Source organism: Peromyscus leucopus, chromosome 11 (assembly GCF_004664715.2).
Source record: "Peromyscus leucopus breed LL Stock chromosome 11, UCI_PerLeu_2.1, whole genome shotgun sequence".
In the NCBI taxonomy this organism is placed as follows: Eukaryota; Metazoa; Chordata; class Mammalia; order Rodentia; family Cricetidae; genus Peromyscus; species Peromyscus leucopus.
The window spans coordinates 27,337,577-27,362,221 of record NC_051072.1 but is presented as its reverse complement, the minus strand read 5'-3'; the positions used below and the strand labels follow the sequence as shown (position 1 = coordinate 27,362,221).

Sequence of the window (24,645 nt, the reverse complement as noted above, 5' to 3'; positions counted from 1 at the left end):
AATGTTTATTTTGCTTACATTTCCACATCATTATTCATCATTGAAGGAAATCAGGGCAGGAATTCAAACAGGACAGGAACGTGGAGGCAGGAGCTGTACAGAGGCGATGGAGGAGTGCTGCTTACTGGCTTGTCCCCCATGGCTTGCTCAGCCTGTTTTCTTATAGAACCCAGGACCACCAGCTCAGAAGTGGCCTCACACACAATGGGATGGGCCCTCCCCCAACAACTACTAATTAAGAAAATGCCTACAAGTTTACCTACCTACAATCTGATCTTATGGAGGCGTTTTTTCAATTGAGGTTTCCTCCTCTCAGATGAATTTAGATGTGCCAAATTGTCATAGAAGTAGCAAGGATAGACTGTCATCTCTACTAGGTAGATTTCTATAGGAGAACCTAGGCATGGAACTGGATTGCAAACATTTAAGACAAATCCTTTGGAGTATATATCCCGTCAGTGAAGTTAAATAAAAAAGAAAGACATTTTGGTAGTGATTTCTCAGTCCACAAGTCTCTTTTAAAATATATTTTCTTATTACTATTATTACTATTAATTATGTGTTTATACATGCTATAGTGTGTGTGTAGGTAGAGGAAAAGTTTGTGGAATTAGTTTTCTTCTTTTACCTTTATGTGAGATACAGGGATTGAACTCAAGGGTTAGGCTTTATCTCCTGAGCCGTCTTGCTAGCCTGGGCTCCAAAATCTTAGAGATTTGTCAGATCTCTTATTTATATTTTGTCCTTTTCTCTTTTGTTGTTTTTTTCCCTTTCCTTTCTTTAATTTGCCTAAGCTTTTATAACAGTATTATTATCAATTTCTAAACAGAAAAAATTTCTTAGTAATTATTTTCAGGTTCCCTATTTTCACATTTAACATGTGAAAAAGATTTAGTTAAGATATGGTACTAATGTAACTTTAACAATTACAGATACCAGGAGGCAATTCAGAAGTGGGATGAAGCACTACAGCTGACCCCAGATGATGCCACCCTCTATGAGATGAAGTCACAGGTAACAATTAGAAGGAATTTGATTTTACTATGCAATTATGCTGTGCTTGTTCCGTGAACAGTGATGAACAAATACGTCTGCTCTCATTTCTCTTTTCCAGTACAATTTATTTTTAAAAATTTAGCAAATTTAGCATACTATTTAAAATGTTGTTTTGTCTATAAAGTTAGAAATGCATTTGCTTTTGCAATGAGGTCAACTGTTATTTCAACCTAGCTCTGAGAAGATATAACATATAGATAAAATTACTAGTACATTTTTTAAATAGGTGAAAAGTTTCTACTTTGACTCTAAATCATCTACTCTAGCAATAGCTAATTTTTCTTCAAAATGAGGGTGCATTGTATTTTGGAATACACACACACACACACACACACACACACACACACACACACATATTTAAATGGTATGGGTCCATTGCTCCAGCATCCCACAGTTGCTGCTAATGCAGCATGTACTAATCACTCAGTGAAGATGCTTGAGGAAACACAGACCTAAGCCTGACCAATGAGGAGGAAGAGGTTGAAACTGCCTTTCATGTACAAATTACCCAGTTAATGTCCCATGATTATCAATAATTTCTATTCAAAGAGATCTTTCTTGGGGCATTCATTTCAAATTTATCAGATGCTTTGGATAAATCAGATGTGAGAGTGTAACAGATCCCAGTAAACAAGACTGTGGGAAGAAGTTCCTTATCAATTCTTATTCCTAGCAAACAGGATCAAACTCTCATTATTGTGGATACTGGAATTAGAATGACCAGTGTTGACTTGATCAACAGCTTTGGTACTGTTGCCAAAAGTATCATTGTGGTGTGGTAATCCCAGCACTCAGGAGGCAGAGCCAGGAGGATCTCTGTGAGTTCGAGGCCAGCCTGGGCTACAGAGAGAGATCCAGGACAGGCACCAAAACTATACAGAGAAACCCTGTCTCAAAAAACCAAAACCAACCAACCAAACAAATAAAAAAAACACAACAAAAAAGAAAACATAAGTACTTTTGTGAAAGCCTTCATGGGGGCTTTGCAGATACTTTTGTGATTAGCCAGTTTGGTGCTGTTTTTTACTGTATATTTCATTGCTGAGAAAGTGATTGTGATCATGAAACATAATAATGGTGAGCATCATGCTTGGGAATCTTTAGCAGAGTGATCATTCACAGTGAAGACTGCCACAGGGGACCTATGAGCCATGTAACAAAGGCTAGCCTATGTCTGAAAGAAGACCAAGCTGACTACTCAGAGGAAAGAATAATAAAAGAGATTATGAAGATGCATTCTCAGTTTATTGGATAACCCATTGCTCTCTCTACAAGAGTGTGATAAAGAAGTCAGTGATCATGAGGCTGAAACAAGGAAGAAGAGTCTGGTGGCAAGCCTTAAGTAGAAGTTCATTCAGAAGAAAGAGGAGGAGGAGGGAGTGGATAGGGAGTGAGGAGGAGGGAGAGGTGGAGAAGGAGTGAGGGTGAGGAGGAGGGAGGGGAGGAGAATGGTAACAAGAAAAAGAAGATTAAGAAAAGAAAAGGTACAGCCATCAAGAAACATTCACCCAAGCAAATCCTATTTGGACCAGAAACCCTGATGACATTATCAGTGAAGAACGTGGGAAGGTTTATAAGAGCTTGACCAGTGATTGGGAAGCACACTTGGCAGTGGATCATTTTTCTGTTGAAGGACATTTGGAATTCTAAGTGCTTATTTTTGTCCCAAGACATGTTCCTTTTGATCTATTTGAAAACAGAAAAAAAAAAGAATAACATTAAATTGTATGTATGCTGTTTCCATCCTGTCTACCTGTAAGGAGTTAATAATCCCAGAGCATGTGATTGTCATTACAGGGCTGGCAGACTCTAAATAGGGAGATATTACAACTGTGGTAAGTTATAACAAAGCAAAACTTGAATGTTATAAAAAAGAATTGGGTCAAAAATTGCTTAGAACTGTTGAGTGTACTGGCAGAAGATAAAGTATTATGAACAATGCTTGAAAAATAGAACTTAGAAATCATTGAAGACTCAAAATTGCAAGAACCTTTCAGAGCTGTACAGTACTCCACATTGGCTCTGGGCTTGAGACCATCTTGTAGACTGCTTGACAGAATAAAGGAAAACCAGAAACACATCTGTTTTGTCACAGGTGAGACCAAGTACGTTGTTGCTAATGTGGCCTTTGTGAAACATGTCAAAGCATGGTTTCAAAATGGTGCAGATGGCTGGGCAGTGATGGCGCACGCCTTTAATTGCAGCACTCAGGAGGCAGAGGTAGGCAGATCTCTGTGAGTTTGAGGCCAGCCTGGGCTACAGAGCGAGAACCAGGACAGGCACCAAAACTACACAGAGTTTTTCTCGAAAAACAACAACAGTAACAACAAAAGAAACAGTGCAAATGTAAAGCCCATTGGTAAGTACTGTGTCCAACAGCCAAAGGAGCTTAAGCAGAGGATTTTATGTCAGTCACCAAAGAGGGAGGGAGTGGAACTTCCAGAAGGTGAAGAAGAAAGAAAGAAAAAAAAGGAGGAAAAGAAAAAAAGAGGAGAAAAAGACAAAATTTCTGCAAAATTATGGAAAGACATTTTGGAACGAAAGGTGGAAAAGGTAGTCATATCAGACTTACTGGTAACTTCCCTAGGCTGTGTGTCCCAGGCACATATGCATGGACAGCAAACATGGGAAGAGTCAAGCCTTAAGAGACCAATCAGCAGTGACTCACATGGCGGCACGAGACACCTGTGGGTCCACCCCGACCACTCCATTTCTGAGGCCTTGCAGCAGACGGTGGAGGCTGACAAGAATGGCACCTCTGGGAGGGCCTGCTCATCTTGCTGTGTGAACCTGTAGTTGTGGCTTCTGCCTTCAGTCTGGAAGATCTCAGACATGCTAACAGCATTCAGAAGATGATCAACCTTCGTCTAAGATGATCCCTGCTGCTGTAACTGAAGAGATGCTGCTCCTGGAAGACATGAAAGAGGACAGATTCATCAGAAGAACCATGTAGTTTTACATCTTCAATACTTATCTTCTTTTCTTCTATTTTATAGGATTTTTTGGTTTATTTTTGTTAACATTTTAAAAAGTTTGTGACATGATAACTAGGGAAGAAAAGATTTTTTTTTTCTCCTTAGGAATTAAAGAAAAACTAGGAATGCCTTTTCTGGTTTTGCCTTGGCTTATTTGAACAGGTTTGTAGGACATTTGGTGTAGGAATATAACCTATTGTTGACTTTGTGGTTGATAGCAAGCTGGATTCCTCAGTAGAACTGAATCTTGCCACTGAAATGTTCTGAGATATATCTTGATGTTTAAAAGAAAAAAAATGTTAAAATGCAGAATCCCCCTTTCAAAGTTTCCATCTTCTCTAGTTATTTCTAAATGCGCTAATCTTAGAAATAAGTGTATAAGCTGAATCAACTTGATAGAAAGCAATCCTCACAGGGCTTGTTGCCCCAAAGAAGCACTGAGGAACAAAGCCTTAACCCTCCCTAGATCTCAGAAAGGCAACCCAGCAGTAGTTAGCTAAGACTCATGGATGGAAATGCAGTTCCCAGGTCACATCTGCCTACAAGGTAAACACATACAACATGAAAAGAAAAGAAACAGCATAGGACTGAGCAAAAGGCTGGCATAGATGTGATTTATTACCAAGTAAGAAACTAGCATCTGTATTAGATATGCATTTCTAATGCTTGTGGAGACACTCTGTGCAGAAAGTCTCTGAGTACCTGATCTAGTTGTCTAAGGACTACTACACGTCTTAGACAGCCCGGTGTGGTGGTGCATGCTTTAATTCAGAGTTTAGGAAGACTAAGGCAAGGAGAGTCAGGAGTTCCAGGACAGCTTGAGCTTCATAGGGAAACTCTCAAAATTAAAATAACACAACAGCCTCTAAAAAATGTTCAGTACAAATTTGACAAATAATTAATCATTTGCAGTTCAGCCTTGATCTATATTAACAAGTATTTTTCTCGTAATACTCTGAAATGAAAGGTGCATGCTTTAACAGTTTTGATTTATTTTATAGAGGAAAAACCTAAATAAATTAGGTCCACTGAAGCAGAATCTGTAAAGTCCTTCCTTGGAATGCTTTCATATTCAGGATTAAAGTATGTGTAGATTAAGGGAAGATTCGTGGGGAACTATATGAAGAGTTTAATTTAGAACCTAAGAATGGTGTTGTGTCAAGAATGTTCCAAACGTTCATGGAATCAAAGATTATGAAGGAAGTACAACTGTTTCCTATGGGCATTCAGTTCTCTAGTTCCGTGAATTTTCTGGTTTGTGTGGCTTAAAAAGCCCAGGTGTTAGGCCTACAGGGTGTATAATTTTCACAACAGTAAATGTGCACTTGGGACTGGATGGCTGGTTGAACAAATGTATATATCTAGTTTTAACAACAAGATTTGAGTGTTTCCTAAAAAATACATTGTAAATAAATAGAGTAACTGTAAGTGAAACCTGGACTTCAGATACAACCTCTTTGTTTTGATCAGATGAACATAGAGATACTTTATATTTTTATTTATTTGAGGAGGGAAAAAAAGGTCTAGAGTTTCTGATACTGAATGTGAAGTAGGGGATAAAATCCTTGGGAATGCTGTGTGCCAGGTTAAAATATATTTTGTAAAGGAAAAGCATTGTTCGTGTGTGATATGTACCAGTAGTTTGCTAGTTTATATTACATATGCTCATGACGGGGTTTGTTTCTTCTTCTTTGTGGCACATAGGTCCTGATGTCTCTTCATGAAATGTTTCCAGCAGTACATGCAGCAGAAATGGCCGTCAAGCGTAACCCACACTCATGGGAGTCTTGGCAAACTTTAGGTCGTGCTCAGCTTGGATTAGGAGAGATAGTGCTGGTAAAGAAATGTGATTGTTATAATGCTCAGATTTAATTATATTTTGATTTTTAAAGTATGTTTCTTCCAGGCGCATGTTGTATATTGAGCATACCCCTTCTGCCTCTTCTTGTTTTCCTGTATTCTCTCTACCCTCCTTTTTCTCGATTACCCCACCCTGTTAGTCTGTATTGTTTCCCTATACAAATTTACTTTTATTTTCGTTAATGTCTAAATAGATGACTTTCTGTGACTATATAAAATCTAGGAACAATAGGGGAGACAAAATATGTCATGTTTGTCTTTCTGAAGCTGACTTAATGTCCTTAATATGATTGTTTCCAGTTACATTCATTTTCCTAAGAAGAATATAACTTCATTTTTTATAGCTTAAAAAATTCAGTACACACACACACACATACACACACACTCTCTCTCTCTCTCTCTCTCTCACACACACACACACACACACACACACACACACACACACACGCACATACACACCACAGTTCTTGTTCTGTTGTTGGACACCTAGGTTGTTTCCTGCTTAGCTGTTGTGAATGGTGGTGCATAAATATCGATGTGTAAGTATTTCTGTGATGTGTCTGCTTGGTGTCCTTGAGTACCCAGGAGTGCTGTAGCTGGATCAGAGCTGGGTCAAATGATAGATCAATTTCTAGTTTGTTTGTTTTTCCCCTAAAAAAAGCCTCCATGCTTTTCATGAAAGAATCTCACCGAGTTTTGATTTGTGTTCTCTGATTCCTAATGAGGCCGAACATTCTTTCGTGTTTATTGGCCATTTGTGTTTTCTCTTTTTCTAATTTGACATTTTAAAAATTAAAATGTGATTACATCATTTTCTTCTTTCTTTCTCTCCTCCAACCTCTCCTATATCCCTCCACTTGCTCCTTCTCAAATTCATGGCCTCTTCTTTGTTATTATATTTGTGTGTTTTATATGTAAACTCACAAGTATATCAATATAACCTGCTCAGTCCGTTCAGTGTTAATGTGATTTCAGGGCTAACCATTGGTATCAGATAGCCAGTTAGGTTGCTCCTCCCTAGAGATGACTATTTCTCCCACTTTCAGGATTCTTTATTTTTCTCTAGTTCTCTTTCTAGTGGTGGGGCCCTGTGAACTTGACCCCTTCCTTCCAGTTACCATGTCTATTGGTGTTTTACTTGGTCTTAGGTAGGCATCCATATTGTTGAGGTATAATGGGTGAAGTTTTTCTGTGCTTTCTAGGGAATACAGTCTCACATCAGATTTCCTAGTCCTATGGATCTTAGTCTCTTGTCCCCCTCTTCCTTGATGGCCTCTGGTTCTTAGTGTCAGAAGTTGTGTTGTGGCTATATATTGGGTCTGGGAACCTCATGATCAGTGGTTCTGTGCATTTTGACCAGTTGTGGTTTTCTGTAATGGTTTCCATCTGTTGCAGGAAATTTTTTTTGATGAATGGTGAGATCTAACTTACTGTTGCATAAGAATAAATATTTAACGTGCAGTTATAAAAGTGTTGACTTACTAAAGTAGTAGTAGTAGTAGTAGTAGTAGTAGTAGTAGTAGTAGTAGTAGTAGTGTCGCCTCTAAGATCTATGACCTCATTAGCCCCAGGAGTTGGCTAGGTTTCTAGTACCAGGCATCATTTCCTTCCCATTGAGCTGGCCTTAAACCCTGTTAGATAGCCATTGGTTACCGCTAAGATATGAGTACCACTATTGCACCCTTAAGATAATATGCCATGCTGGTCCTTGTTGTGGTTCAGAGTCATCACAGCTAGATAGGACTTTCAGTTACTTCCCCTCCTTGGTGAGTTATTTGGTACCTTCCAGTGCTAGGAAAGCTTATCCTTGGGAGAAGACTTTTGAGTCAGATCTAGCTCAGACCTTCTGAGTCCTCTATCTGAAGTGCATGATTTCTCTAGCAATAGGGATTTAACATTCCACCTCTGAGAGGCAGCCAAAGGAAATATCAATCGCCTATAATGTTTTGGAGTTTCTTGGACTACCTTGACCAACATCTTGAAAGGGGGTTTCTCTGCCTGGTACTGAAGTTTTTCTTACAGTCTATGGCTCTTGCGGGGAGCATTATTAGCCTGACTGGCATAACACTCTTTAAACCATATATGTACATATATACAAATACACTAACATGCCTTATCTATAATTTTAGGTACATAAAAGTAATTCCTCAAGGACATTCCTTCAAATATCCTTAGTGCTGCTGTCCCTTCTTCCTGCTCCTCTCCCCCATTTCCCTTTCGTATCAGTGTATCCTGCTGTTCCTCTCTCTGGAAAATACTTAAGGAAATACAGATACCTAGTGGAATGGGAGAGTGAGAAAGCAGGAGGTCAAGAGCGAAGCAGAGAGGGCAAGGCTTGTCAGGAGAATGCTAGTTTAGGGGGACAGTGTAAAAGAGTGAGAACATGGAAGACAATGGCCCAGTAAGGAAAAAAAAGCTATGAAAGAATGGAATTACTGAGATATTTAAGTTTTATTGGAGAAGTTGGAAAGGAAAGAAGAGTAGGAAAATGTGTAGGTAGCTCTTTATGGACAGTGGTTCAGTTCATTCATGTGGCCCTTAACCGCTAGTGCTAAAATTAGCTTGGGCCTGCCTCTTCAGGTGTGGCGTATGGCATTACCACCTTTTGAATTTTTGTGTCAGTATGTGATACATACTGCCTACCTAGAAGTCTTAATTCCCTGATGTTTTCCAGTCTCATCTGAGTTAGTAGTTTTAATACTGTGACAATTGTTGCATTAGACCTTTCATTTGCCCAGCTTGGCATTTTTTTGCATCTGTGTACTACTGTTTTGTGTACAATAACTTTGTAACATACTGGAAATCAAGAAGTGTGATGCTTCTGGCCTTGTCTTTTCTCAAAATTGATTTGGTGAGGTGTTTTGTAGTCCTTGTTAATTCCAGAATTTTATTTTCTGTCTCTATTAAAATGCTATTGTATGTATTGTAGTTTCGCGGTGGGTAGTAGGAGCGTGTTATTGGCATTAAGTTTTCCAAACATGAGCAGGAGATACGATCCATTTATTTGTGTCTCTAACTTCCTTTAGCCACTTTTGTGGCCTCAGGTTGGAAGTTTTCGCCCTCTAGCAGCTCCTGTTCTGTGAGTGCCTCCTCCCATCTTCTGTCACCTAGTTCTCAGTGTGGAGAAGCACAATCCAGCTTTGCATGTTGACTTCATATACTGCAGCTTTTGGGAGGTTTTTATTACTCTTCATAGATTTTTGGTTTTTGTTATTGTTTTTTTTTTTTTTTTTTTTTTTTTTTTTTTTTTTTTTTTTTTTTTTGTAACTGAAAGTCACTATTTTGTCCAGGCTAGCCATGACTTCCTTGGTACAAGTCATCCTCCTGCTTCAGCTTCCTGAGTAAGCTAGGACTTAGACACTTGCTCCTGTGACTGGCAGTTCTGACAATCATCTTGTGCAGTTTTTAGAGTCTTCTCTAAGTAAGATTATGTCATCTGCAAATGGGGGTAATTTTACTTCTTCCTCCCCATTTGGATGATTTATATTCTTTCCTAATTCTCTGGCTAGACCTTACTGTTCAGTTGTGAATATAAATGGGAAGAGCATACTAATTGTTGTCTAATACCAAATGATCAGCCCTGAAAACACACACAAGTAACCTTCTACAGAGTGAGCAGGTTATATTTAGGAATATGTGCATACATATGTGCATGTAATAACAATTAATGAAAAAAGAGGCCTTGGATTTGAAACAGAGCAAGGAGGAGCATGAGAACATTTAGAGGGAGAGCATGGAAGGGAGAAGTGATGTAATTATATTATAATCTCTAAAATAAAATTGAAAAAAAGAAATGGAAAGATCTGGCCTCGTTCTGATCTTGCAGGAAATCGCCCAGTTTTTCACTGTGGAGTGTGAAGAGTTAGTTGGTCTTGAGTGTTGTATTGCATGGCTTTTATTTCCATGTGTTCCTAGATTGTTGACTTTCTAATCACAAAAAGATACTGAATTTTGTCAAATATTTTTCTTTACCTACTGGGACAAATACTATGATTTTGGTGTTTTATTATGTGGTTTATGATTTTAATTGCCTGTGTTGAACTGTGTGACTAGCATCTGAGGGATAAATATTTTTTTTGGGGGGGAGGGTTCGAGATGTGGTTTCTCTGTGTAGTTTTGGTGCCTGTCTTGGAACTTGCTCTGTAGACTAGGCTGGCCTCAAACACACAGAGATCTGCCTGGCTCTACCTCCCGAGTGCTGGGATTAAAGGCGTGCACCACCACCACCACCCAGCCTGAGGGATAAATCTTATGTGGACATAATGTCTGACTCTTTTAAGGTGCTCAAACCCTAAGTATTAGTGCCCCTAATTGAATAGTCCATCAGCATGTTCTTAGTCTTTCCCCCTCACACCTGTATGTTTTTCTCTACCATAATCATCTAGACAGATGGCCTGTCTTTTGTGTTAAAATTAATGATAGTAGTATGCTAGAATAGATATGTATGGATGCATAGATACCCACACCTACTTGTATGTTTGTAATTGTAGCTAACATGGTGATTTTTAGAAATAAGCAAATGAAAAAATCTTTTCCCCCAGGCAATTCGAAGTTTTCAAGTAGCCCTCCACATATATCCAATGAACCCTGAACTATGGAAGGAGGACCTTTCTTGGGCAAGAAAGCTTCAGGAGCAGCAGAAAGTAGCACAGAGGATTGAAAAAAAAGAAATCCCACCAGAAGGAACAGACATCTCACCAGAGTCAATCCCTGACTATGACTTTGAAAGCGATGAGATTGTTGCTGTTTGTGAAGCTGTTGCAGAAAAACAGAAGTCAGTGTCTGCAAATAAAACCATGGTTATTGTGTCAGCTTCTGGAACTGTGGAGATAGTAAATGAGAAGGAGGAGGGCTCTTCCACCCCAGATGGCTCTGTCTTTATCAAAGCCCGATGAAGCAGTACACAATGAAAAGATGTTTGAATCTAGTTTTGGTTTGGTTTGGGTGTGTTTTTTTGGTTGCTACTTAATGCTTAGATGACATAGGGATATCCACTCTGGAGGAGAAGGGCAAAACTTGTGTTTGTAAAATACAAAAATCAAGTAGTGGAATTATTCTTTAGTGATTGGACTGTGCTTCTATAAGCAACTTATACTTAAGGATAGCATCTTAAGTGAAATGTGTTTTGACTGATGGACATTTAATTTGACTGTATGGGGAGAGTACATTTAAAGATACAATTTGGAAAGCGTGTTCTTGAATAGTGGTTAACTTGACAGGCAGTGTTATTACAATGTAGACTTGCAGACTTTTATTTTATGATAAAGGAAGTATGTGATTTCTTTTCCTCCTAGAAATCTGCTGTTGTCTCTCTTCCATTTTTCTTGCTTCACTAGTGTAAGCTTAGATATTTCTGACATTCATCTTGATTCAGAGTTATCATTTGAAATATTTTAAAATTTGCCTAAAAATGCATGCAAATGTGTGTATCCTGAACATTTCTTTGAAATTTTTTGTTCTAATTTGTGCTTCTGTTTTGACTTTATAAAGTTAAGAAGTGGTAACCGTCTTCTTCAGTATTTGCTAACGATGAATACTGATGTGTCAGAATGATGTTTAATTTCATTGTTAAGGTTGACTCATCTTTATCACAAGTCAGTCATTTGTAAAGGTGAACGGCATTTACAGATTGTCAGTAAATTCTCCTCTTATGTTATCCTGGTCAAAACAGAGTTTTTTTCCTTTTTCCCTTTTATGGGGGAGGGTGTACCTAGAGCCCCAGCGTGCTAGACTAGCACCCTGCTGCTGAGCTAAATCCTCCTGTTTCTTTTTCTTATTTTTGAAAGTATGAAGAACCCAGAAAACATTTCTTCCCTTTTTGGTTTTGTTTTTTGAGAGACAAGGTCTTACTTTTAACTCAGGCTGACCTCAAGGCTCTCTTCCTGCTTCAGTGTCTGGGACTGCTGGGAATACATGTTTGCGCTTACTTCTTGCTTATAAATTTGCAGTGAACAACTTATAAACGTCTTTCTAAATAGCTGTTTTTGAACTATTCAGTGAAATGAAAAAATAATTACAATTTCAAATAGGTATAAAATAACTCTCTCTTTAAAAGTAACAAGGCAGATATATTATTAGCTTGTCAATATGTGACTGACGAGCAAGGAACTGGAATGTGATTAGTAGTATAATCTCATGAAGTGAGCAGATATGGAAGCAAAATGCCTGTAATCCTAGCACTGTCGGAGGCTAAGGCAGGAGAGTTGTAAGTTCAAGGCCAGTCTGGCTACTCATAGCAAGTCCTTGCCTCAGAACAAAACAAAAACAGCGGAACAAAAGAAAAAAGTTTATTAAAAATCCCCATTCACAGCTACAAACCAATACTATTATTGCCATGAATTACTGTTTTTATTGTATATATTGTAGAACAAACAAACGCAACTGTCAGGTGCTGTCCCTTCTGATACTCAGGAAGATATTATTGATGTAAATTTTTTCCATTAGAGATGAAAGTTATTTCTGTTGTGTTATGCAGTCTTAGCAAAAACTGTTGAGACAGGTAAGTATGGTCAGCATTTTTGTGAGGATAATATGTTTTAGAAGTATTTTAAGGGAGTGTTCTTTTTTTTTTTTCTTTGAGAGTTGGAGAAATCAGCAGTTGCCTTAAAAAGTATTATATTTCCCCCCTAAATTATATCATCAAAAATCTAGCCCCTGAGTAGAAAGTCCAGTTTTAGAACGAGTAAAAATACATATTTTGTTAAATAGCAAGGGATATTCTCAGAGGGTTCTTAGATGACTAGAGATGAATGTCACATTTGATATGTTACATATGGATATCTGTTTATTGTGTAATTTACGAACAAACAGATTTACCCTATGTTTTGGAGTTCTCCCTCTTAGATTTGGAAATTAGATTGGTAGATTTTGTTTTTTCTGTGTAAAAGTACACACGAAACATTTGCATGGTTCCTCACACATGCCCTGCTTAGTAAATGCTAGCCATTCTAGGAAGAACTTGTCTTAGTTTGGGAATACTTCCTCTCACTTCCTTCTGATTTTAGAAAAGATTTTTTTTCCCATAATCTTTTATCTGAATCAAGTCACTGCTTGTGATACTAAAAGATGGTTGTCAGTTAGAGATTGCTCTTGGCATGGGGTTTATGCTTCAACCCGAAAAGAGGCAAGACCCCATATGGCCTGCATGCTGCTTCTAGACTGTTAAACCTGTTGTTTCAGCTGGTTTGGCATTAGTGGGTCATGCTAGTCTCTTTATTACTCAGATATAAGATGTAAAGTAGACAAGATGGGGAGAAAAAGGAAGAATGATTTATGGAAAAAGAATCATTTTTCCAGACCCCAAAAGGTACTTTAGCTAATAATTCCATTCAGGAAGAGAAAAACACATTCATTATTTTGCTCAGATGTGAGTATGTAAAAGTTTACTAAGTTTGTCCATTAGAATAATACATTTTTATGAATCTGGAGAAAAATGACATTCATGGGATAATGATATAATTATGTTTAATGATCTTAAACAACAGTATTAGTGTTAAAATTATATTGAATATGATTTGTATTGTTCTGGTTTCAAAATTGTATGGTATAGATACTTATTAGTACATTACACATTGAGATCATTCCTGAAAACTTGAGACTCATGTTACTCTCTAGAATGCAGGTGCCTGGGTGATAAAGTATTGTATCTTAAATATCTAACAGAATTGAAAAGTTATCAGGGAGGCATTTCCGAGCTCATACCTACTACAGCTGGGTCCTGTGGACAACAGGATGTGACAGCATAAGCACACAAGTATTTTAAATTGCTATTGCTGCTTGGCTAAAACTAACGAGGAGTTAAAAGGAGTTGTCTTAGAAAACTGGCATTTTCATGACTGCAGCAGGACAGCCTCGCCAGTTTGCTGATTATGCTTTATGCAGGGACCCAGAGGCTGGCTTTCCTTTCCCAGCAGTCAGAGAATTATTAATCAGCTCTTTAATTTCCTTCAGTCAGAAACCCTTCAAAACCTGCTCTGTAGTAGACATTCTAGGCCATGGTTTCACGACATAGCATGTGTCCAAATGAGTTAGGAGTTAACACAGAACCATCATCATCAGTGTGTGTGTGTGTGTTAAAATGTGACTTTTCTGAGACACCAACAGAGGAGTTCATGATTGGTGCCGTTTTTGGACACAGAAAATCCCTTTTTAAACCATATTAAAGCATGACAGTTGTAAATGACCTCTTTACTCATGTAAGTTAAAATTAAATGAAGGAGATTGTATCTGAAGTCATGCACCTTAGCCACATGAATGCAGGAGCTACGGTGGCCGTTAGCTAGTATAGAATACCTGATTGAGTGCTGCGTGTGAACTACCTGAATTGTACTTGGAGAGTGTGGAAAGCTGATGAACATGCATTGACCTTTTTGGGAAAGCAGGTTAGGTAGGGAGGGATGAATTCCTTTCATCTTGCTTCTTAGAACATCCATTAACCAAGGACTCCTGATCCCCCTCCCACCTTCCAAGGAGAGAAGGAGCCTAGTCAACAGGACTGAACTTGCTGGTCCCTTCCTCCTGTTTCTCTGGGCTGGTCATGCCTCCTTCCAGCTACGTTGTGAGTCTTGCAGGAAAGGGGAATCCTGTGCTTCAGGGCTGCCCAGAGCCCGGTGAGGCCTCCCTAGTTCTGGGTTCAGTATTACTTAGCCACTGTATGCAGTCATGTGGTGTATTCTCCATGTCTCCGACTTGTCTCTTAAGTAGTTAGGCCGCAAAGGAGCACAGATTATTTAGGACTCCCTTAAGCTCTCATAAAGATTTGAGTTTATTTCAAAAGTATGAAATTTAGTAAAAACAAGATGTAAAAATTCCAATTTTTATTTTTTTCTTAGTGGAGATTTTATTGAAAATGAATAATGTTTATTACAAGGCAGCAGGAAATTTTGCTTATGCTATTTAAAGGTCTGCTGCCTCGGAATGGTAGTAAACCACAAAGTTGAAGGAAGGAATGTGGACTGAGTTATGATACCCTCTACCCCCTTCTGTCAGTTTTTTTAAGGGACTAATTTAGTTACAGGAAAAGGCAACCACGTTACGTTTGCAGTTTGAAAAGTTCTTGACAAATTTACCTATCCCAGACATTGTTAGGAGTCCTATGTCCACCTAAAAAGTCTCTTAAAATTCTTAAGCACTCTAGTTCACCTCTACCCCAGCACCCGCTCTATTCAACAACTTATCTGGTCTCTGTGACTACAAATTAGAGTTTTCTTTTATAGAATTATAAATAAATAGAGCATATGGTATGTACTTCATGTCTGGCATATTTTGCTTAGCACAGTGTATTTGAAGTTCTTCCATCTCAGATTGACCCATATTATTGTGTATGTCAGTAATATGTTCTGTTCTGTTCCTTAGTATTCTGTTGTAGGAATGTACCACAGTTTAACTATTGGTAATAATGAACATTTAGGTTGTTTCAAATTTTGCTTTATTATGAATAAAGCTGATATGTACAAATGACACATTCTGCTTATGGACATATGCATTAATTTCTTTTGGGTAAATGTGTAAGATGAAGGCTGACTCTTCATATAAGGAAGTTTATGAAGCTTTTAAAGATCTCCCAAATTATTTCCCAAAATTTCCCTTGTTTTGTATTTACTAGCAATTGCTAAAGAAGTGTTCGTTTTCCCACAGCTTTGTCAATCTTGGTATTGTCCATCTTTATCATTTTATCCAGGTTAGTGGATGTTTTTGTCCTGAGTATACATTTCCCTGCTGTTCTTCCTTGTTTCTTTTTTTGGACATAATCTTTCCCATATCCTGGCTAAGCTGGCCTTGAATTTGCTGTGTAGTTAAGGATGAACTACTGATCTCCCTTTCTCCACCTTCCAAGTGTTGGGATTGTAGGCGCTGTGACCATGGTTTACATCACCTGGTTTACATGGTGCCAGGGACTGAAGCCTGGGTAGGTAAACACTTCCAGCTGGCCTGCATCCCAGTCCCTGATGCTGGTTTTCATGGGCTTCCTTGACATCTTTTGGGGAGAAGGGTATGTTCAAATTTCCCCATTTTAAATTTTGGTTTCCTTACTCAGTTTTGTAACTAATACTGGCTAAAAATCTTTATGAGTTAGTATTGTGAATATTTTCTCTCCTGTACTTTTCTTTAAACACTGTTCTGAAAGTTGACACTGTAAACTTGGGGAAGGCCAGTATGTAGGATTTTTCTCAGTTCTAAGTCATGAAGAATTTCCATAATTTCTGCTAGATATTTTGTAGTTTTAGCTTTCGTGACTAGGTTTGTTTTTTTGATGTTCATTTTATATGTGATATTTGGTAGGAGCTGAGGTTCATTTTTTGTTGACTTAATTGTTAACACTGTTCGATGAAAACTGTTCTTTCCTTCCTGGCATATGCCTGTCATCACAGCACTGGGGAGCAGGGGCAGGCTTGTGGCATTCAGGCGAGCTGGAGCTACTTAACAAGAGCTGCCTCAAAAAAATAAAACAAAACAAAACAACCAAAAAAAACCCAAGTATTTATGTAAATAAGTAAGTAAATAAAAGTAAATGATCTCTTTATGATTTTATAATTTATTTTATAAATGTTAAATCAATTACATTTCTTATAATTTTGGTTTTGAGCCTAGCCTTTAACAGCTGAGCCATCTCTCCAGCCCAAATTCATTATATTTCTGGGATAAACTTCTCCTAGTCATGATGGATTACCCATTTTAAGTACTGCTCAATTCAATTTGGTAATATTACATTAGGGGTTTTTGTGTCTGTTTTTATAGGATATTTTATTGCCTATGTTCAGTTTTCAAATAGGAATGATGCTGAGCCCCCTATAAATGAAAAGTATCTCCGCCTCTTCTTCTTTCTCAAGTGCTTAATGGAAATCACACATGAAGTTACTTGGGCCTAGGTTTTTCTTTGGGAGAAGATTTTTAATTACAAATGCAGTTTTAAAAATAGGTATAATGCGCCAGGCGGTGGTGGCACACGACTTTATTCCCAGCACTTGGGAGGCAGAGGCAGGCGGATCTCTGTGAGTTGAGGCCTGTGGTGGTATTGTGTTCCCCAAAATATTGTGTACTCTAATAAATTTGTCAGAGAACAGACAGCCACTAGATACAAAGGCTAGAAAATGGTGGCACTCACACCTTTAATCCTAGCATTCCAGAGATAGAAATCCCTCTGGATCTCTGTGAGTTCAAGGCCACACTGGAAATAGCCAAGCATGGTGACACATGCCTTTAATCCCAGAAAGCTAGCCTTTAATCCCAGGGAGTGGTGGTAGAAAGCAGAAAGATATATAAGGCGTGAGGACCAGAAACTAGAAGCTTTTGGCTGGTTAAGCATGTGGCTGGTTAAGCTTCAGGCTTTCCAGCAGCAGTTCAGCTGAGAGCCATTGGGATGAGGACACAGAAGCCTCCAGTCTGAGGAGACAAGACCAGCTGAGGATCCGGCGAGGTGAGATAGCTGTGGCTTGTTCTGTCTCTCTGATCTACCAGCATGGACCCCAATAACTCGCCTCAGGTTTGATTTTATTAATAAGAACCTTTAAGATTCCTGCTACAGAGGCCAGCATGGTCTACAAAGCAAGTTCCAGGACAGGCTCCAAAGCTACACAGAGAAACCCTGTCTGGAAAAACAAAAAACAAAACAAAACAAAATAGGTATCGTGGGCTGGAGAGATGGCTTGGGGGTTAAGAGCCCTGGCTGCTCTTCCAGAGGTTCTGAGTTCAATTCCCAGCAACCACATGGTGGCTCACAGCCATCTACAATGAGATCTGGCGCCTCTTCTGGTGTGCAGGCATACATGCAGGCAGAACACCGTGTACATTATAAATTATTTGCTGTATATATAATAAATAAATATATAAAAATAGGTATAGAGCAGGAATTATGAGTCGTTGAGTAATAATATTAAACAAAGATCTGGAAGAGTCCATTCACAGCCATGTTGATATGACTCACAGTCCTTTACTATTTGAAAGTCTCCTTCCTGTTCCCCACTACTGTTTTCATCTTTTAATTTTGAGATCATAACAATCACACCATTTCTCCCTTCCCTTCCTTCCTCCAAATCCTCTCATACATCCCTCCCTATGCTCCCTCAAATTCATAGCCTCTTTTCACTAATTGTGTGTGTGTGTGTGTGTACATACACACACATATATATGTACACACACACACACACACACACACACACACACACACACACACACACACACCCTTTAATATAAACTGTCCAGTCTGAGTAATGTTATTTGTATGTGCCTTTTCAGAGCCGATCATTTGGCACTGGACAACAAGTGGTGTGCTCTTCCCTGGGGAGGAACACTTCTGCCCAGCTTTCCTCACTCGCCTACCATTCCTTGTGTATGACTGTGGGCTTTTCCTGTCCAGTTTGGCTTGTCCACTGCTGTCACCCTTGTTCTGCTTGCATTTGCGCAGTCATGTTGGGGCTTCATGAATGTCGCTTCTGATGTTACTAGGAGACACAATCTCGCAACAAACTCTTTAATCTTCTGGTTCCTTCTTTTTAAAAATTTTGTGTGCATTGGTGTTTTGCCTGCATACACGTCTGTGAGGGTGTCAGTCCCCTGGAACTGGAGGTACAGACACTTGTGAGCTGCCATGTGGGTACTGGGACTTGAACCTAGGTCCTCTGGAAGAGCAGCCAGTGTTCTTAACAGCTGAGCCAGCTCTCCAGCCTGATCCTTCTGGCCCTTAACAATCTTTCTGCCCCCTCTTCTACAGTGTTCCCTGAGCTTTAGGGACAGGATGCTTTGTAGATAGGATTGGGATTGGGCTCCGCAACTCTGCATTTTGATTGGTTGTGGTTTTCTCAGGTGGCCTTCCATCTTTTACAAAGAGAAGTTTCCTTGATGAGGGGTGAAGACCATATTTATCTTTACTTATAAGTATAGATATTTAGAGTTTAGTTAGGGATTATGCTGGTTTAGTAAAGTGGTGATTGTAGGTGGTTCTCTTCTAAAAGCCATGACTTCCCTATTCCTGGGTAGTTGGCTAGATGTCCAGTGCCAGGCATGATTGCTCTTTTGAGTGCATCTTCATTTTAATTAGAGAACTGTTGGTTACTGCCAAGGTCTGTGTGCTGCTACCGCCTCCTTAGGGTTATCATGGCCTGCTGGTCATTGATGTGGTTCACAGGCATCATAGCTGGATAGGACTGTTGTCTCTCTCCTTTGGAAGCCTGCCTGGTGCCTTCTGGTGCCATGAAAGCTAGTCCTCAGGGAGGGGGCATCCAGGTCAGTCTCAGCTCAGGGGTCCCTGGGCTCTGTTTCTAGAGTACATGGTATCTTCAGCAACAGGGACCACTTACCTCCCACCTCTGCCCCCCCCCCATTGTTTTAAAAAGGAACTAGTCATTTTTTCTTAAGTGTTTTTCACATTTTATATTTTGCTTATTGTATCCTACCTGATACTTTAATTTTCTTCTGTGTTCATATTGCTTATAAATGAATGGGTTCTTAGTTCTGGAGGTTGGTCAGATTCATTTTCTTGATGGGGTTCGGGGAGGAGGGTTAGAGCCTTGACTACTTCTACCAGAAGTTAAATATTTCTAGCTATCACTTCTTGGTCTTATCAGTATCTATTGATTGCCTTTGTCTGGTGTACTTTCCTTGTCGCAGAGATCAAACACCTCACACAGAGAGCAGTAGAAGGAAGGCATTGTTTTGGCTAATGATCCCACCATACAATACAGTCCATCAGGGAGTGGAAGGCAAGGGGGCAGCCCAGGAAGGTAGCTGGCTGGTCACGTGGCACCTGCAGGCAGGAAGCAGAAGGAGCTAATGCTGGGGCTCAGCTTGCCTTGCTATTCAGTGAGGACTGCAGCCCGCCCGTGGGATGGTTCCACCCACATTCAGGGTGGGTGTTTCTTCTGGAAACCTCTCCTAAATATACCCAAAAGTCTGTGTCCTAGGCGATTCCAAATAGCATCAAGTTGATGCGATTAGCCATTCATTCTCAGTCATTATTTCATGAGAGGTCATAATAATAGCGATAATTCTGTTTGTCTTTTGGTCCCAGAAAACTCTAAAGAGAAACTTCCTGAGTCAACTATATTGTCTTTCTCTGGGAAATAATTTATATAGTAAAGCCATTTAGGAGTAAAGACCTGGTTCTTTTTCTTTCTCACCTAAAACTTAGAATTTGAAGTTAGCATACAAAATGGTGGATTTCATTATGTCATTTTCATATAGATGCCATTAGACTTGGTTCTTATTGCCCATTGCTCCTCACGGCCCTCTTTTATTTCTCCCTTCCTTCCCCAAATTGTCCCTTTTCCCTTTTCTTGTCACGGGTAGTTCATTATCTGTTTGCCCTACTTGACCTCTGTTTGCCCTACTTGACCTCCCTTAAGGTGTCTTCCTTCCTTCTCATTGTCCTCTAGTTTCATATTCCACACCTTGTGTACACAGATAGACACCCCTAACACATGTTCTCTCTCTCTCTCTCCTCCTCCTCTCTCTCTCTCTCTCTCTCTCTCTCTCTCTCTCGTCTTTCTGAATCTAGCTTACTTCACTCAATTCAGTGATCTACGGTTCTGTCCATGTTCCTGCACACAAATCTTCCTTATTTCATGTTTAAAAATAATAGAGTTTATTTGTTGTTCTTTAAAGCATGCATTAAGACATATTTTTGACATATTTCAGTTCTAAATTACTATGCATGTTGCAGAGTCTTCCTGCTGCCAAGTCAGGAAATCCTTGTCACCCCATCCACAGCGCTCAGACCAACAAGCAAACACAGAGACTTATATTGCATACAAACTGTATGCGTGCAGCTTCTTGCTAACTTTTCTTATATCTTAAAGTAACCATTTCTAGAAATCTATACTTGTCAGTGGTCGTGCTTACAGCATCTTCACATGCTTCTTGTACTGGGCATCTGGCAGTCAGTCTTCTGCTTCTGTTTTTATTTCTCTCTTTTATCCGCCTATCTTCCTGCTACAAGCGATCAGTTTTATTTATTGATCATCAGAATTGACATACAGACATACAAGCAAGTGAACATCTCAGACACTCACTCAATGTCTAATATCTCTATGCACTGTTAAAAAAAAAAAACTACAGAAACAAAACACAATGCAAGTTAAATTTCAAGGTGGATGTATTAAGTTTGCACCTCTACCAACAGTGTGGAAGATTTTCTAAAGTGTATTTGGTGTTCTCTAACTTTTTTGATCTTTTTTTTTTGTTTGTTTGTTTTTTTTTTTTTTTTTTTTTTTTTTTTCGAACAGGTTTCTCTGTGTAGCTTTGCCTTTCTGGAACTCACTCTGTAGCCCAGCTGGCCTTGAACTCACAGAATCCCTGGCTCTGCTCCCAAGTGCTGGGATTAAAGGCGTGCGCCACCACCGCCCGGCAACTTTTTTGATCTTAACTGTGTTTTTATTGATTTTTAACAGTTAAGACATTTTTAACAGTTGTTGGTTTTTCTTGCTGCACGTAAGTCTAACTTATGGTATATATATATTTACTATCTTCCATGTAATTAATTATGATTTAGTTCAGTCTGTATTCAATATTTAGTAGAGTTAGGTATATCATATTTGTCTTTCCATTCCAGGACCCCTCTTTGTTTTCCCTGGAGTCAGTAAGTGTCTTAATTTTTGTTTTCTAGGTAAATATTACAAAAAATTCCAACTGTTTAATGAATTTATAATTTTCCTTTTAGTAATGCTACATATCAGTCTCCCTTAAAAAATCTTAGGGGTGGCCTAGTGTTCTCTCCAGCTGCCTTCTGACTTCACTGTGCTCTTGGCCTGCTGCAGAGCAGTGATTGAGTGCTTCCATCTGTCATGGAATTCTGTTGATTTTTCCTTTGTATTAAATCCTGTTTTATTCTTCTCAAGAAAGAAAAGTAATAATGTATCTGTTGAAATTGTAAGTGTTGTTTAAGGCATAGGTAAGTTTGGTGTTCTCTCCTGTCCCCTTCCTTCCATGGTGGGAAGTGGAGAGAATGGCAAGGCAATGAATGAATGGCAGAGATGTTGATGCTAGAGATCCGTTTCTCTTGCTCTCTTCTTTGACCCCATGTGATTCAAGTTTGTCTCTATAGCACCAACTGTGGCCCATGGCAGCTTCATGTGCATGTGATTAAATGATCTCTTGCTGTCAAGCTTTGTTATCTAGTTCCTTTCCTCATGGACCTGGAAGGCAATCATGAGATCATAGCTTCAGAATCAGGCTCAGGTTTGGATGTAGTAGTCAGAAGGATGAGGCAGGGGGATGGTGGAGAAAGTATTGTTTCTTTTTGTTCTGAAACTAATTCAGGTAGTTTACGGAAAATGTTTTGTATAGCATGGATTTTTCTAACTTTATATTCAAGGCTAAAAAGTATAGCTTACAGTAAATGGAATAAATGACTGAGAAATGGTGGTCTTCTTTTCCCTTGGCTGTTCTTTAAAGTATATACTAGATTCAGCAATAAATCAAATTGTGTATCTGTCAAGTTCATTTGTTGAATCTCAACTTCCTAAATATGACTGTATTTGGAGATAAAGTTTTTACAGGAAGGATATCAAGGTGAGGTCCTCTCCAGCATGCCTGGTGTTGTTATAATGGGGTATATGTGTGAGTGGAGATATGCATACAGCATGGGAATAAAGACAAAGGCCGTGTGGGAACGTATTGAGAAGGTTGTCATCCATAAACCAACAAGAGAAGCCTCAAGAGCAACCAACCCCGCCAACAACTTAAACTTGAACTTCCAGCCAATAGAACTCTGAGAAAATAAATTTTTGTTGGTTAAGCCATCCAGTCTGTGGCAGCTTTGGCAGATTATCATAGCCATATAAACCACTAAAAATGAAAACAAAAATCTTCAGTGGACATTTCTCTAAAATATAAAACCAGCCAGTAACTATGTATAATACTTTCAAAATATCATTAGTCATTAGGATATGCAGTGAAACTACTTCATGCCCATTAGATGGCTATGATAAAAATACAACAATAAATAGTGCAAGGTTATTGAAAAATCAAGGTCTTATATATTGCTGGTGGCAATGTAAAATATTATAGTCATGTGGAAAACAGTTCAACATTGCCTCAAAATACTGAACTTAGAATTTCACTCCCAGTTATGAGCCCAAAAGGGTTAAAAATATTTATACACAAAAAAGTTCTTAGCAGCATTATTTACAATAGCCAAAAAGTGAGATCAATGCAACACTGGTCTATTAGTGTGTGGATTTTAAAAAGTGGTATGGCAAGTTCATGGGATATTATTCAGACGTAAGGAATAAAGTATTGACTAATGTTGCCATATCAACAAACCATGAAAAGTTATTCTAGCACAAAGATGGCCAACAAAAAATGCCAGTTACTGCATTATTTCCCTTGTATAAAATGTTCACAATAGAGAAATCAATAGGCATATATTGGTTGTCAGGGACTAGGGCTGAACAGTGTGGATTGATTGCAGATGGCAGGTGATTTCTTGGGATGATGAAAATGTTTGGGAATTGGACATCAGTGATTTTTTTTTTTAGTTGAACTTACTAAAACATTTTAAAGGATGTATACTTTAAAGAATAAATGTCGCCGGGCGGTGGTGGCGCACGCCTTTAATCCCAGCACTTGGGAGGCAGAGCCAGGTGGATCTCTGTGAGTTCGAGCAGCTGACTACCAAGTGAGTTCCAGAAAGGCGCAAAGCTACACAAGAGAAACCCTGTCTCGGGAAAAAAAAAAAAAAAAGAATAAATGTCATAGTATGTGAATTTCAGTAAACAAGATTAAGCCAAGTCAGTGTTCTTGAGAGTGAACCTGAAGTATACATGAATGAGATATGTCATGCTTATTAGTAATGCTAATTCATGAGTGAGGCTTTGCTTGCCTCAGGGATGTAAGTGAGGTTATATATACATTCATTGATTTATATATAAATCTAGGGATGGGTGATCTCTATGGATCATATTTGTGGAGACAAAATAAAATCCATATTCATAGCACATTTTCTGAAACCATTGTTTCTTAGGCATTCATTCAGATGGTGACAGAAAACATTTTAGAAGTTAAATCCACATGCTCCTTTCTTGAGTCATCCTTACCTTAATCCCAGAGCCAGTAGGCCTGCAAAGATGTCGTCTTGCTTTTCTGACACTATCTAAAAATATCTTTTAGTACTTGCAGATAGCAAACCATGACCTCAGGCCTAGAGATTATTGCTAAAGTCGATCTTAAAACTGGCAGCATCAGTGTCACCCAGGAAAGCCGAGGAAATGTCTATCTTACTGAATCAGAGGCCCCTGCAGGGTGGGCTGGTGCAGCTCTGTGATCTCCACATTCTACACAAGTCACAGGCTGGCTTGAGCAAGAGTCTGTCAAGAAAGACAGATGGACAGATAGGCAAGAAAGAAAGAAAAGAAAAGAAAATGAAGGAAGGAAGGGAGAAAAGAAAGGAAGAAAAAGAAAAAGCAGGGGAAGGAAGGGAGGAAGAGAAAAAATTACGTATGTTCTATTGATGACTTGTGCAGGCTAATGTCTCAGAAATGCAGATGCGGGGAATAGGAAGTATTGATGATAATAATTAGTGATAATTATTTGGACATTGAGCATGCAGCTAGTTAAGTATGACATTGCTTCTCCCACCAGCAACATAGACTGGTGACATTGAGTACTAGTTGTCTATCACTTAGATCACGGTTCCTAAGTACCATTTATTCTCCACTAAGTAGATAGAATACACTGTATCATTATACTATGGATGACATTTTAATAATAGCCTCAGTTTTAAATGTTTAGAAATTCAGTTTATCATTAAAGGATAATTAAT

At 38.8% G+C, this 24,645-nt stretch overlaps 1 protein-coding gene across 2 annotated transcripts in view; it reads left to right on the top strand.

Moving 5' to 3' along the window:
* The window catches only part of Ttc33 (tetratricopeptide repeat domain 33), a 36,277-nt gene extending 20,925 nt beyond the window's left edge, over positions 1 to 15,352 (top strand). For both annotated transcript variants that reach the window (XM_028875589.2, XM_028875590.2), the window contains exons 3-5: positions 933 to 1,014; positions 5,736 to 5,867; positions 10,433 to 15,352. In XM_028875589.2, the coding sequence (XP_028731422.1) occupies positions 933 to 1,014; positions 5,736 to 5,867; positions 10,433 to 10,786 (568 nt within the window). In that variant the 3' untranslated portion in view covers positions 10,787 to 15,352. The remainder of the gene's footprint in view (positions 1 to 932; positions 1,015 to 5,735; positions 5,868 to 10,432) is intronic.
* Positions 15,353 to 24,645: the final 9,293 nt, after the last annotated feature.